This window comes from Phodopus roborovskii, unplaced genomic scaffold, assembly GCF_943737965.1.
Source record: "Phodopus roborovskii unplaced genomic scaffold, PHOROB, whole genome shotgun sequence".
NCBI classification, from domain to species: Eukaryota; Metazoa; Chordata; class Mammalia; order Rodentia; family Cricetidae; genus Phodopus; species Phodopus roborovskii.
This window is the reverse complement of record NW_026125281.1, coordinates 36,151,432-36,167,053: the sequence shown is the minus strand read 5'-3', so window position 1 is coordinate 36,167,053 and position 15,622 is coordinate 36,151,432. Positions and strand designations below refer to the sequence as shown.

The following is a 15,622-nucleotide window of genomic DNA, read 5'->3' as shown; positions in this document are numbered from 1 at the left end:
CCATCACCCTGCCTGCCTAGAGCTCATCTGTGATATAACCACCTTCCCAGGTATATTGGCAGGTTTGTGTGATCTCAGAGCTCACAGGTAATGTGATATGACCTATGACAACTGGTATCGGTGGATTCATTTACATGTTTACATTTCTAGGACCAGGCCTTAGGGGAAGGTCAGTTTTTAAATAACCAAGTAGTGTCTTCCTACCTGTCCCCAAATACAAGTCAAAACAGAAGGGTGTTTGCTTCCTTCAGCTTTTTTTTTTCTTTGCCTAGTAATACAGTCAAGCAGAAGTTTGTTTACAAATGAAAGCTGTGTAAGCATTTTTGTTTATTTCAAATAAAATACATTTGTATTATTTGTCATTCAAAAAAAAAAAAAAAAAAAAGAATGACATCCTAAAATTTGTAGGCAAGTGGACAGAACTAGAAAAATAAACCAAAAACAAAAAACCATCCTGAGTGAGGTAACGCAGACCTAGAAAGACAAAAATAGTATGTACTCACTCATAAGTGGATACCAGACCTAACACAAAAGATGCCCAGCCTACAATCCACAACCCCAGAGAAGCTAGAACCCTCTTCCAGAAACAGATGGAAGCAGATGCAGAAATCCACAACTAACCATTGGGCCAAACTTCTGGAGTACGGTCGAAGTGAGGGAAGAGCAAAAATATGAACAAAGGAGTCAAGACCATGATGGGGAAACCCAGAGAATCAGCTGACCGGAGCTACTGAGAGATCACTGACTCAGGTCTGACAAAGGGGAACCTGCATAAGACTGAGCTAGACTCCCTTAATATAGGTGACAATGGTGCAGCTGGGACAGTATGTGAGGTCACTGGCAGTGGGTCCAAGATCTAACACTAATGCACAGACTGACTTAGTGGAGCCCATTCTATATGGAGAGACACCTTGCTCAGCCTGGACACAGGGGTGTGGGGTGGGGAGGAGCCTTGGTCCTGCTTCAATGAAATGATGGGACTTAGTAGACTTCCTAGGGGAAGCCTTTCCCTCTCCAAGGAGCAGATGGGAGGTGTGGGGGAGGTGGAGGAGGAGGGGAGGAGCGAGGGAGAACTGGGATTGGAATGTAAAAAAAACATTAGTAAGAAAAGAAAGCCACTCACATACAGTCATCTTATGTCCCATTAAAAAGAAAAAAGGGAGGGAAAGGGGAGGGAGGGGCAGGGGAAGGGGAGGGAGGGAAGGGAAGAATGAAATGACAGAAAACTGTTGATACAAAAACACCTCTCACAGGGCATGGTGGAGCACGCCTTTAATCCCAGCACTCAGGAGGTGGAGGCAGGCAGATCTCTGTGAGTTCAAGTCCAGCCTGGTCTACAGAGCTAGTACCAGGACAGGCTCCAAAGTTACAAAAAGAAAACCTATCTCAAAAAACAAACAAAATAAAAAACACACCTCCTCTCCATTCCAGGAGAATAAGAGCTGGTTTATTCTGGGTCTGAGAGCATGGGGCTCTCAAGTTCCAGTTTCCAATGTGGAAACAGGTTCATGGCAATTTTTATGGTAACAACAAAGAAAGTTATAGATCACAGCCCTTTTAACATACCTTGGTAGAAACATGTGGGCGGAGGGTTCCTGAGGAATGGTGGGATCTCCAATACAGGCCTCAGATGCTCTAGTTTAATCAGCATTTGTAGACATGGATTCTTCTTAGGCATTCTTGTCCACAAAAGAAACAACAAATAGGCAGGCAGTAAGAAAGGAGAGAAAGGGGTTATAGCATAGTCTTAGAAGGTCAACCTGATACTCATCAGCGCTGAGTCCCGACCAAACTCCAGGAGGGTGGATCACATGACTGTGGCGACCAGGAGACCAGGACCAATGGTTGTCACCGTCCCACTATCTTTCACTGAAGGGCGATGACTAGAGGGAACATGAGCCTCTGGTGTCCTGTATGAACCAGGAGCTTTGCAGATTACAAGTCTTAATCAGCTAGATCTCTGGCAAAGAGCATTTGTACAAAAAACTGTGTATCTGTTCCTCCCCAGGAAGGTTTGACAAACCTTAGGGCTTCCAGCAGTACCTTGAGGCATTATTATTTGCTCACCAAGATAGTAGGTAGATACGAGAGCCTTTTAAATGTTTGTTTAACCTCAGGGGAACCAGAAAATCCGAGGGCATGGACAGGTGTGTCTAGTTGCTAGGAGAATAAAATTCCCCATGGAGCTTGGTCATTCTGAAGGTGCTGCTTGAACATGGCTCTCAGTTTAACTGCGGAGTAAGTGACAACAGTCAGGTTGACATACTGAGGCCAGAGGCTGCAGCGCTGGCTTTTTCTGTTTAACATTAGACACAGCAACTTAGTTTGTGGTGGTGGGAATGCCTCCCTACATTGCAAGAGTTTTATGGGTTTCCACGGTTTCTATGCAGACTCTAGACTGGGGTTCCACACATGGTATTTATTCCTGTAATAGACATACATTGTGGCAACAGTACATGTTGGAGTTATTTGTTGTTGACCCAAACACCACAGATATCATCTTAAGAGGAAGAAGAGATGGTTTATTCTGGAGCCATTAGGGTGACCGTGGCTCTGGAACATAGACTTAGGTTACCTGAAATCCCAAGTTCCAACACAGAAGCAGCTACACAGTTTTTATAGTTTTAAAGAACATAAATTAAGGCAGATTTAAATCCCATTGGTAAGATGGGTGCAGTGGTACGAGCCTTCAATCCCAGCTCTTGGGAGGCTAAGGCCAGCTTGTCCTACAGAGTGAGTTCTAGGACAGCCAGGACTGTTATACAGAGAAACCCTGTCTCAAAAAACAAACAAACAAACAAAAAACCCAGACACATTGGTGAGTACATCAGAGACAGGGTGCGGTCGGACTTGGGAATGCCTTCCTACCTATGAGCTCAGGGTGCTGCCCGATGACATGTTAGCGTTTGCATTGGTTGAAGCAAGTTGCCCGCTAAGTCAGAAGATTTTTCTCTATTATCACAAGACGTTAGTTTTGACACAGCAAGAAATAGCTGTTCCGGAGGGCCAGAACTTAGCCGAGGGAAGATCATTAGCCTCTAGACCTGCAGCTTGCTAGTCTCTCCCTAACAGCGGAACTCTGATCGGCCAGTAGTCAGCTTCCTTTCCGGAGTTTCCATGTGCAGCCAGAGGCAGTTCATTCCATTGCCCAGTGTCCATTTCCCTGCTGACATCTGAGTGTGGAATCCTTGCCTCCATCGCACCTACATCTCCCAGGCCCAGTGCAGATGAACCCTTAGCGGACTCCTACTTAGAAAAGGTCTCTTACACATGCTTGGCCTGTGCTCTGATGGGACAGTCTCCATACCATAGTATTAGGTGAGACTCGGCAATTTAAACCCGCCTCCATCTATTCACTTACTGTAGATGTGGTACACGCTTGTGGCAATCAATGGACAGCTTTTGGGAGTCAGTTTGCTCCTTCCACCCTGTGGGACAAACTCTGATCGGTAGGCTGGTGGCGGGTGCCTTCATCCACTGAGTCAGCTCCTTGGTCCAAGACACAGTGATTAAAAAAAAAAAAAAAAAACCAAAGATCTCAAAATTCATGTCATAAAAATCCAATTCACTACATGAAGTAGCTTTACAGGCCATGAGAATGTGCTTTATACCCACACACACTTTTCTTTAAAAGAATGTTGATGGTTGTTCCCAAAGGTCCATTTCTTTAAAAGTGGACATTGAGAACTAATGATGTATGGTAACTGGAATAAATGAAGGGTAATAAATGAGAGTTCTTTCCCCAGATGAAAAGGTAGCATTCGTGAACATTCGGGAATCTGCTATACTGAATCTGGTTCTACGTCTATTCCTTGTTCAGGGAATCCCCACTTTGATATCACTCCTATCTGCCCGCAGACGCTGTTTAGAGCTGCACAGAGGTTTCTTCTCAGCAAAAGGCACGGTGGACGGTGCTCTTCAGACTAGCCCCCCCTGGTGAGCACGTCCTTCAGCCCTCCAGTCCCCTCTTCTCCCCGTCCGTCCGTCGTCTGTCCGTCTGTCCCAGCTCTCCCTTTCGTCAGACTGGTCTTCTCGAGTTCTGTTCACTTGGGTCTCTCTGCCGCCGTGGACACTCAAGACTCTTCACTCCCCGGCCAACTTTGCATTTTAACTCATACGTTAACCTTCTTTCCTGCCAGCCCTGCTCCCGTCCGACGGCCATGGCGACTCTTTTCTTTGGTACTTAAAGGAGTGTGCCACCCTGTGTGTACACACCCTGTGTGTACTGCAGAGGACAGAAGGAAAGAGGATCCCGCGATTCGTTGCAGCGGCACACGGTCCCGTCTGAGCGAGTCTCGCCCCTCAGCTCACCGTGTCTGCTCTCTGCCCCCGCTCCACCACTAGGCTCCCGGTCTTCTTAGTCTACCCAAACTGACATTAATGTGGTGGACGGAGCTAGTACTGTGCCGTTGAGAACGTGGGAACACACGGGGAAGCAAGGCCAGTTGGAAGCCAAGAGTGTGCCCTTGCAAACTGGTCACCGTAGCACGAGAAAGCTGAGCGAGGCCCAGGCCCGCTGCAGCTCCACGCAGGCAATCCAGTACAGAACCAGTGAACTCACAGACTCCACCCTACCAAAGACTGGATTTGTTGAACTGGGCAGTGGAGTCACACTTTCATCCCAGGACTTGGGAGGCAGAGGCAGGCAGGTCTCTGAGAGTTCAAGGCCAGCCTGATCTACAGAGTAAGTTCCAGGACAGCCAGGGCTACACAGAGAAACCCCGTCTCTAAAACCCAAAACAAGAAAAGAAAGAAAAGATGGGAAATGTATACTGGGCTCTTATTCACCAAACTGAACACCAAGAACTTGGCTTCTCCCCTGGGTGTCTGGGAAGTCACACACACACAACACACACACACACTCACACACTCTCTCTCTCACACACACACAGAAACACACACTCACACACATGCACTAACACACACAGAAACACACACACTCACACAGAAACACACACAAACACTCACACAAACACAGACACACTCACAGAAACACACACACACAGAAACACACAGACACACAGAAACACACACCCATACACACTCACTCACACTCACACACAGAAAACACACACTCACACACGCACTCACACACAGAAACACACTCATACACACACACACATGTACTCTCTCTCTCTCTCACACACACACACACACACACACACACTGAAGCTAAACTCCTCCCCCCACCCCCATTTGCTGCCAGTTTCCTGCTCCTGAGTGTGAACCCACCAGAGGATAATTAACTCTCTAAGCTCCAGGGAGCCAATTAGCAGAATGAGAGACAGTGGAACCAGAAGGTCCCAAGAGCTTTTGCCCAGCCCCCTATTTTGCAGTTTAAGGTGTGTAACATACACAAGGCACATTACTGTCCCCTCAGGCAAGTCCTTTAGAGGGTCTGGACCTGGCACCTCCCTCTGTGGGAGGGACTGGAGGTAATTTCAGCAATCAGTTTCTAGGCATATCCTCAGGGCCAGGACTGTGTTAAGGATTTATTCCACCCCCTTCTGTATCTCCATATGTGATTACCTTCAATTAGAGACCAGATTACCAAAACACAGAAAAGCTCAATAATTTGCCCAAGATCAGACAACTAGGGAATGTTGCAAAGCTGGTCTAGAACCAGTTATATCCACCTCCAGAATTCTTAAATCCTAATTATTAAATCCCTTTCAAGGGATGCCCATCAGGTTATACTTTTAAAAAGACAGTTTCCCAAATGTCTTGCATCATCTATAAACAACCTAGAGCTGAGTTGGTGAACTCTGACCCCAGTGTCCCCCATGGGTTCTGCGCTCCCAAAGCAGAGGTGAGTACAGGCCATACACTGTCCAGTCTGCAAAGCATAAAATCGTCACCCATCTGACCTGTATAGAAAATGTCTGCTAAGCTCTGGTCTACAGCCTTCAGATTCCGTTCTGTGACAGCACCCAATAACTTAGCCTGGGCACACACCACTCTTCAGGATGGTTTCCTAGGGGCATTCACGAGTTACAAAGGAAGCTACAGCACAGAACTTAAATAAGCCAAGCCACAGTGTCAGGTTCTGGCTCCCAACTGCAAGCTCTTTCCTGAAGCCACCCTGGCACCCAAACTGTCTTCCTCTTACTGTCAGGGAAGGGTTTGAGAACACAAAAGAATCTAAGCACTGCCAGCAAGTTCTTCTGGCTACAGAGAATATCCTTCCAGATTCCCTCATGGAATGAGGGTCATCCAGGGGTAAAAATGCTTCATTTGGAACCACTCTGAAAGCTTATGAAAAACAAAACAAAACAAAAAAACAAAACATGACAGTAAGTATGACAATTGCAGAAAATACATTTGAAATACACAACACATTCAGAAGCACTCTTCCTCATATTAAACAATGCATAAACATAAGCTAATTTTACATGATTTAATGCAAAAGGTATAGGTGAAACAATCCATAACAATTTAATTACAGAGCTTTACCAAAATAATTTTTTCAGGAAAAAAAAAAGATAGGCACTTCTATTCTGAAAATACAAGTTTAGTAGGAATTGTATGATCCTGAAACAGGGCTCAGCTTCAAGAACTTACTTGAAATACACAATATGGTATGACTAACCTTCCTTTTTTCAGACTGGCTCTGTAATAGAACTTAATATTTAATTTTAAGAAATATAAAATGCACACGAGGGCATCCTACAATCACTGTAAAGAAAGAAGGAAACAAGCTGGTAAATACAGTGTATTTAACCAGCTGCCTATTAACTTGTGAGGCATTGCGACTTCCTCACCACAGTACATGATCAGGTGTCTCTTCCCACACTTCACAAGAGGTCATTCCTCAGCCCAGTGTTCCCCCAGCTGGAAGGCAAAGCTTATCTGACAACCAAGTCCTGAGCTCTCTCCCACCACTGCCCAGTGTAGATCCCCAACAACACTGATAGACCCCTGGCCAACGTTTCATCAATACTCATTTTAAAAGCTGGATGTGGTGGTGCACACCTTTCTTTAATCCTTACCCTCGGAAGGCAGGGGCAGGCACATCTCTGAGTTCAAGGTCAGCCTGGTCTACAGAGAGAGTTCCAGGACTATACTGAGAAACCCTATATTGAAAAACCAAAACAAACAAAACCCAGAACTTTTGTTTTGCCCTTGCTGGGTGGCTGGTGTTCTGTAATTACAGTTCTGCCCACCCTGAAACACTTGAAGGAGGAAATGTTATTCACGCTTTTAATTACTCCCTTTATGGGAGGAGAATAGAGGCCCCTGGGCCTCCGTGAGCTTTACAAGCTTTCATGTAAAAGCTTTTGACTCAAGGCAACTGCCCTAACGGAACAGAGGAACAGCGGCAGAATTCTGTATAAAGATAATCATCTTGGACTCTGCCCATAACAGTGACAGAAGGTCCTAGCTTAACAGCATGAGGCCTTTTGACTTATGAATGATGCTTTATTTTTGTGACTCAAATCCCTATTCACTGTGGCAGTGGTAGATTACAGAAGCCCCAGGAGAAGACACTTCTTATACCTTTCTGTACCTCCCTGGGGCGCTCAAGCCCAGCGTTTGCCACTAGTAAGCACACTGACATCTGTTGAACTTAGAAAGTCAGGGAGTGTATTTTCAAGATTGATCCCACAGCATAGGCTCAAAGGCACTAGAATCAGTATACAGAGGTGCAGATTCACAGGGGACCCTGAAGATTTTAGCATTTAACAAACAACAGACAACTAATTTGAAGGCACTAGTTCTGTTCCATTTAACAAAAAACTGGACAGAAACAGAACGAACAACCATGTACAGATACCACAAGTTTTTTTTTTTTTTTTCTCTTTTGCACAGACCCACAGTCCATCAAAATCTCTTTTACTGCTCTCCGCGCAGCACCGCCAACCCTGCGGAAGGACTAACATCCCAGCTTAAATTTCAGGTCCAGCAAAGACACGAAGCAAACACATTCGTGGGCATGATGTTGTCGTTTTGGTCTCTTCCGTTGTAAACACTGGCTAGGAGATTATGTGTACTTTTTCATATCTGTATTTTTAAAGTTTTCTTACTCCGGGTTATAGGAAAATATAAAGACAGAAGAAACAATTAGGAAATGATCATTCACATTGTAAAGGGACTTTCCATTTATTTCTGTTAAATACTGCACTCCCCTGGGGCTCTGGATTTGGGGTGTCACTCAAATGCAGCTTTCCAGGAACAGGTTTCTAGTGTCTTCATCTTGATTTTGGGCTGAGGATAACCTTGCCTCTTGTTTCTGTTCCCGGGCTGGAGACACACACCGCTGGTGAAGGAAATCAATGGCTTATCTTTTCCATGATTGGAGGGTTTGAGGAATCCAACCATCAAAGAAAGACCCTCTTGGGGCCACGGTCCTCTCAGTATCTCACACCCACGGGCTTTCGAAAACGGTGGGCTGCTCCCTATTGGTTCAACCAACCATGGGTCAGAGAACAAATAGGTCTAAGATTTAGAGGCCACGTGGACCCCCATTAGAGCCGGTGGCCAGAAGCAAAGGCCACTTCTTCACACGGGTGGCAGGTAAGGAACGGACTCTTTCCTCAACCGGGGCACCGTTGCCCCTCCTCGGAGAGCCAGCCCAGCTCTGCATAAAACGTCACAAGGGCCTGGGGATTTTCCCATCCCACCCTTGTGCTAAACAGGATTAATTGGTAACTCATCTTTTCCCCATCAAGCAAAATTGGGTATTAAGAAAGCTCGGTCAAGGAGATGTATTCAATTCACAGCAGAGTGGCCTCACCGCTCAAACCAGCTTGCCAAGTTTCCTATGCTCTTGGGCTGGTCGCCGTAGGTCTGCACCGCTTGGCATGTCCGGCACCACGGCTCGTCCCAGAAAGAGGTAATGTGTACCGCATAGCTCCGGCGCCAGTGGAAGTAGCGGCGATAGACAGCCAGGTTTCGGTCGAGAAAGAGCAGGTAGGCAGCCAGCGAGGCAGCACTGGGGAAGTCGTCCACGTGGATGAAGGAGCCACGAGGCACGAAGCGCTCATAGTTCGCACGGTCAGGACCTAGCACCACTGGCACGGCCCCAGCCAGGAAGGCATTGCGCCACAGCTTCTCGGTGATGTAATCCACGTGCTGCGAGTTCTCGAAGGCCAGGTAAAACTTGTAGCGGGCCACAGTGTGTAGCAGCCCGCTGGCTGGCACCGGTTTCCCTGCGGCCGCCCGACCAAACACGTCCACAGGCACATGCTGGATCAGCTGGCGGTAGTACCGGACCCGCGCCTGGCGCTCATCCCAGTGGCTCACGACCCAGGCCACCAGGCCCCGCTTGCGGGCCAGCGGGGGGCTCAGGCCTGGCGGCTGGTCAGCTGGATGGCTCCTGGGGTACAGGAAGCCATAGGGCACGAAGACATCCGAGTCGGCCCGGTAAGACAGCGTCCAGTTGAAAAGGTTTTTAGCCAAGCCCCGCAGCCCGGGCGAGTGGGTGGGCGATTCGAAGTTCATCCACACCCAGAGTTGCCCCGGGGGTCTGGAGCCTACGGTCTCCAGGGCTTCGCCGGCTAGCATCGCCGCTCCCTCCGGGTCGTCGAACACAGGTTGCTGCAGAGCCTCGTCCGTGCGCACTCGGGCGCCCCAGGGCGGGGGCCAGTCGGGGGGTCCCCTCACCAGGTCGCGGTGGTGGAACAGCACCGCCCGAGCCTCCCAGTAGGCCGCGCGGTCGGTGAGCAAGCGACAGCCGCTGATGTTGAAGAGCAGGCTGCAGTCAGGGGGGGACCTGGGGTGGCCGCCGCGCCCCCCAAAAGGTTCCCACCAGAGCAGCACGCCCACCGGACGCGGCGGGGCTGGAGACGTCCAGGGCAGCGGCGGCAGCTGTCCCCAGCAGATGCAGGCGGTCAAGGCGGTGCAGAGCAGCCCGGCTGCAGCCAGCGTGGAGGAGCTCCGGGGCAATTCCCAGCCTCCGCGTCGTGCGCGTTGCCGGGTCCCCGGCGTCCCCATGCAGAGCTCAGGAGCGGACGCCTCGGCTCGCCACGCGTCCACCGACCGCGAGGGGCGGCACCGGCTCTCATACAGCCGCTCGCCGCGGGCCGGGGCCATGGAGGGGGCGGGCCAGGCATCCACAGGCCCGCGGGCGGTGCCGCGCCCCTCCCAGGTCCAGGGCGAGGTGAGCCGGGCGGAGAGCCTGGCCCGGCGCCACCCTGTCCCGCCCAGACACTTTGCCCCCAGACCTGCAGGGCCCTGCTCGGGGGGCGATTCCTGCTGCGCCTGCGCTGGTTCCCCAGCCCGGGCTCCTGGGCTCCTCCACTGCTCCTCCTTGGAAGCTCACCCCGGGTCGCGGTCTCACGGTGCGCGTCCGATGTCCCCGCACCTAGGTGGCCTAAGCCCTGGCCTTTCTGAGTACTGGACTCCAGAGCTCCCCATAAGTCTCGAGGGGGTGGTGTGATGGTATGGTTATGCGGTTCCTCTGCAGAACTCAGAGCAGAATCAGCTTCCTTCCGTATTGCCATGTGCTGGGCCAGTGACGCCCCGGGCGGGGGCGGGGGGAGACTCAAGCGCTAGAACAGCTGGAATGTAGTCCCAACCTCCTGGGCCTGCAAAACTGGCGGGCTGTGGAGCCAGGCACCTGCCCGGAGCAGTGTGACAGGTCCCAAGAACATTCCAAAAGGTGCTAGTGGGCCCATCACAGCACAAAAGGCAAAATTGCTGTGTGTTATCGGAGTTATGGCAATACATTCTTTCCTTGACTCCCATCAAAAAAGGGGAAAAAAGTTTTTAAGGATTTTATTTCACTGAAACTGATCATACACATGACTTTACCCAATAAGGCAATCGAAATTTGCTTCAGTGTCTCCACCCCATACAATTTGATTCCTTTTTTTTTTTTAGGTTTATTTATTTTACTTCATGTGTATGGATGTTTGCCTGTATGTGTACTGCGAGCATGCCTGGTGCCCTGGAGGTCGGAAGAGAGCATGGGATCACTGTGATTGTGAGTCACCATATGAGCACTCTGTAAGAGCTGCAAGTACTCTTAGTACCGAGCCATCCCTCTCTCCCGCCCCCCAAACACATATCTGAACGTGAGTATTCAGTAGAAGGGTGACACATGGGAACTTTTAATGTAAACAGCGCAGTCACAGGCAGGTGTGTGGAGTACACTGCTGTGGGGATATAGTCCCGTTTAACTAATTCCAACTTGAAATATACTCTGATTTTCATAAGCAATTTGATGCCTACTAATGTGAGTATGGCTGAATGCCTTTTATATAATCCTTCTGTCCTGGTCTCTGATGCAAAACCAGGTGAACTATAGGAACTCCATTCCCCTACCCCCCACACAATTGCTGGTCAGCAGCATTCCTGGTACTACGAGTTGAGGATTGATAAATCGTGAATGGCCGCTGAGGCCCTGTGTTTTGAGAACATTCTACTCTCAGCTGCGTGAATGAGGGTCACTACTTTTAAGCACTTGGGAAACAATTTCTACACCCAGGAAGGTAATTCAAAAATACTTGGGACTATAAAAACGGTGACTCAGATAAATGTTCTTGTGCCCAAGCAAAGGCTGTGTGGGTTCTTGGCATGTACCCAGCGGTCACAACCAGGCCTCCACATGTGCAATCACTTGGACAGCTCAGCCCCAGGGCTAGACTGTGACTTCCTGGGCTAGACCTTCTCTTGTTATTAAGGTACTCAGCTGTTATTAGGTGGAATTCTAATGGGGGGCTGACTTAAGTCGAGAGGGTAATTTTGAGAAGAGCTTGAGTAGAATGCTGATGTGCCATCAACGGCTCCAGCCTACGTTGTGGTGCCCACATGAGCTCTGGAGAACCTGTTGGAAACAGAGCCCCTCTCGTCAGTACAGGAAACACACCTGGATTTGACATTTGGATGCATTTTCATTGATTTGCTTTATTTTTTCAAATGGTTATTACATTTTGATTCATTTACTTTGTGTGCATGGACGGGAAGCGAAGCTTGCATACCATGGTGCACACAGGGAGATCAGAGGGCAACTGGCCGAAATGGAGTCTCTCCCTTCCACCATATGGGTCTTGGGAGATCAAGAGTCAAATGTAGAAGCTTCTAGAAGTATCTTCTGGTGGCTTTTCCTACCGGCACTCAGCAACAGAGTGGAACCTACAGTCTAGACTCATGTGTCTGTAGTTTTCTCTTCCCACACCTTACAACATTTTATAGTGTTTCTAGCATAATGTTTTAATTAAAAGAAAATAAAATAAAAATGAAGTTTGATGATTTATTTGTAGCCCAGGCTGTCCTTGAGCTGACTACACAGCTGGTCTTCTTGGCTTCACTTCCTGAATCCTGGTATTACAGGCATGAACCGGTAGTCCTGGCTTGCTGTGTTTATTTTTATTAACATAAGCGCTATAAAGGAACAAACAGCTTGTTTTAAGCAAAAGGGGCGGGTTGCTTTCCTTTTAGGCAGCAAACAGGCTCTGGTGAACAGGTGTGTTAGTTAAGGAAACACAACAAGCTTTTCGCTACACATGTTCTTTTATGTATTCCTAGAAAATCATTAAGCCATCAGTAAAGGATGAGCTGAGTGAAGCCGGAGTAGAAGGGAGCACACAGCAGGAAAGCCGTGAGAACAGGGGTCTGCCCCTTTAGACCCCGTTCATCATCGGCCTGAAGAGTCAGGCCACGCCTCCCCACAGCTGTGTCTGGAAGAGTTAAGCAGTCTGTGCTGTATGACTTGACAGATTTCAGTTTGCGGTGTCTGGCTCTTCTGTGTTCTGGTTCACATGTGCTGTACTGAATTAAATCATGGCATGGCATGAGGCTTCCTGGAAGCACCCCTCACGCTGGCTGACTAGAAACTGCTGTTTATCTTCCTGCTCTCCGCAGAGGTGCCTCCGGCTGCCCCTCCCCTCCTCTCTGGATGAAGCTCCTCTCTAGATTGTTTTTGCTTGCATGTTTTTTGAGATGGGGGTTTCACTGTGTAGCCCTGGCTGTCCTGGAACTTGATCTGTAGACCAGGCTGTCCTCTGAGACCTGCCTGCCTCTGCCTCCTGAATGCTGGGATTAAAGGCACGCGCTACCGGTTTTAAATGGGAGTTTTCCCTCCTTGTGCGATGCTATGACCCCGATACTGAATTGCTTCCCTCTAATGCTCTTCCCGCCATCTTGATGCCTGATCATGGCCTGGGGGTCATTTCTCTAAACAAACCACATCCCCTACGCGTCAGCTGCTTTTCCGGTCCGACCACTGTTATTCTTCCTCTTTATTCAACAAAAACTACTACTGTTGGGATTCCAATGTGAACCACAGAAGGCCTAAACTGTGGCAGTAGCGGTGTGTTTGGGGGAGAATGTAGAGAAGGCACTAAGTGGTTCTCCAGGGAAGTACTCTAGGTCTCTCTGCATACCCACATGCTTCTGTTGCATGCAAATTACCCCTTGGGTGTGTTCATGCGTGTTGTTTCACAGGGAGGGGGATGGTGGCCGCTTCAATCCTAACTCCGTCCACAGCACCAAACCGATCACCTAGTAGTGGTCGTCATCCCTCCCTGTGACTACCCATTGAATGCACACGTGGATAAACGGGGCTCTTAGTGCATGGCTGGGATTATGTGACAGTGTCTGTTCCCTATGAGAAAGTGACGACTGTGGGAATGACTTACTATGACCTCGAGACGCCCCATAAGCTTTCAGTGGAAAATTACAGACGTGTTAATTAGGATGCAAACTCATTCAGTTAGGTCACTGAGATTTGATGTCGCCCAGAGCAAATGTGCACTCATATGACAATGGCCAGGGAGATGTGGGCTCCTTTTAGAACCTTCTCAAGAGGGAAGAAATGGAAAATAACAAGAAGGGTGGGGGGAATGCGAGAGATTTTACCAGGAGATGCAGGGGCTGGACTAAGTGAGCTCTTAGTCTCCGTGGGAACTGCTCTAAGTCAGTAACAAGGAGCAGTTTGTGTAGTTTAGGAGCCCCCAGATTTCACAGGACATTGCTCGGGGGCTTTCAATTGTCTGCGTGACTAACAGCCAAGTCAGCCATAGAGGAAGAGCATGTGGATGCTGAGGTTTGTGTAGAGAAACATTTAACAACTGAGGGCCAGTGGTCAAGTGGGGAAAAGGAGCCGGCAGAGCTGTCATTCCTGAATTCAAACATTGTTCTGTTCTTCCTCCAGGGAAATGGGCCATTTGACTTTTCTGTTGGTTTCGTTTTGTATTTTGAGTCAGGGTCCCATGGAGCCCGGCTGGCCTCCATTCACTGGGCAGCCTCCAGCTCCAAGTGCTGTGGTCACAGGTGTGTGCTGCATACCCATCAGGAGACCACAGCAAGTGCCAGCTTCCTGCGGAAGCCCCGGAATATGTTCTGAAGGCCTCAGGCTGTCCCCAAACTCTGGGAGAGCCTGGCTGCTGCTCTCAAAGGTACTGGCGTTTGGGGGTGGACCACGGTCTCTGGAGCTGAATGCAGACCTCTCAAATGCGCTTTTCCCAAGAGACAAAGAGGAAGTTCAAAGTCCAGTTAGATATTAGTACCTTTGTACTTATCCAAACGGGGAAGGGCCGGAGAGCAGGTGTGGCAGAGGTGTGGCGGGGAAGGCAAACAGGCAGGGTTGTTTTCTTTGTCAGGCACACTTTTTTATCTGCCTAACTGGGGAAACGGGCAGGGAAAGAACAATGAGTCTGAAGTTGGTAGGAGTTGCTTAGGATGAACATCAACTCACAACGTGCTCTCCTCTGGCCTGGTGTATTCTCTACTGCTGTTGGTGCTGCTGTGTATGTGCGTGGGTGTGGGTGCACACGTGTGTGTGTGGGGTGTATATGACAGGTCAGAAGAGAACCCTGGGTATAGGCCTTTGCTCTCCACCTTATTTGAAATGGGTCTTTTATTCCCCAGTTCATATATTCACAAGGGCAGCTGGCCTGTAAGGCTCCCAGGATCCCTCAGTCTTGAATCATGCTACTCTATTTTGCTCAGCATAAGTCCTGTAATTCTACATAGAAATCTGAACTTTGCGTGCTTAAGTAGCTGACCCTTATCCACAGAACCATCTAGTCCCTGCCCCAATAAATTATTGATAGGGAAATAAAATGAACACATGTGCTTTTGTTTATTTGTTCAAATGAACCATTTCTCTAGCCTTAAATCGTTACAGTCGATGTGAGGATTTGTTGCGTTCACTTTATCGTTTTAAGCTTTATGCACACACGTTCTACCCATACTCTTCCTCAACTGAACCATTACTGCAAGGATTTTGAGTGTCCAGAAAAATGAGCATAAGTAAATTTGAGGCAAAATATTTGCAGAGTTTTAAACATTCCAACCATTTGTCTCTGCATCCTCCCACACAACTCTTTCCTGAAGTAATGGCCATTTACAATCACATATAAAAGTTATGGAATGTGGAATACGGACTCACTCAAACCACGGTTGTTCTGACTTGGAAGGGAGCTGAAGCCCAGCCACCTGTGGGGAACGTCCGTGCTGCTAAGGTACCACACAGGGGTGTGGGGGAAGATTTCCCTGCACTCAGCAGCCTGGGACTGGGCGGGTTCATGCTTGGCGTATACTTCCACAGGTTCAGTGACGGTAGGGCGAGGAAGAAAGGCTTGTTATCTTCCATGTCAGAGCAGTGTGGTGGAAACAGATGGGTGTATCTCCGAAGCTCAGCATTGCCGTGTGTACCAGTTACTCTTCTGTTTCTCTG

General features: G+C 48.7%; 1 protein-coding gene across 1 annotated transcript; it reads right to left on the bottom strand.

Moving 5' to 3' along the window:
• Nucleotides 1–8,690: 8,690 nt before the first annotated feature.
• Fut4 (fucosyltransferase 4) lies at nt 8,691–10,300 on the bottom strand. Its single transcript, XM_051198910.1, has one exon. The coding sequence runs from the start codon at nt 10,030–10,032 to the stop codon at nt 8,731–8,733; it is 1,302 nt and encodes a 433-aa protein (XP_051054867.1). The 5' UTR covers nt 10,033–10,300; the 3' UTR covers nt 8,691–8,730.
• Nucleotides 10,301–15,622: the final 5,322 nt, after the last annotated feature.

Excerpts from the sequence above, each read along its gene's own strand:
- Fut4 (XM_051198910.1), bottom strand. The coding sequence starts at position 10,032 with ATGGCCCCGGCCCGCGGCGAGCGGCTGTATGAGAGCCGGTGCCGCCCC.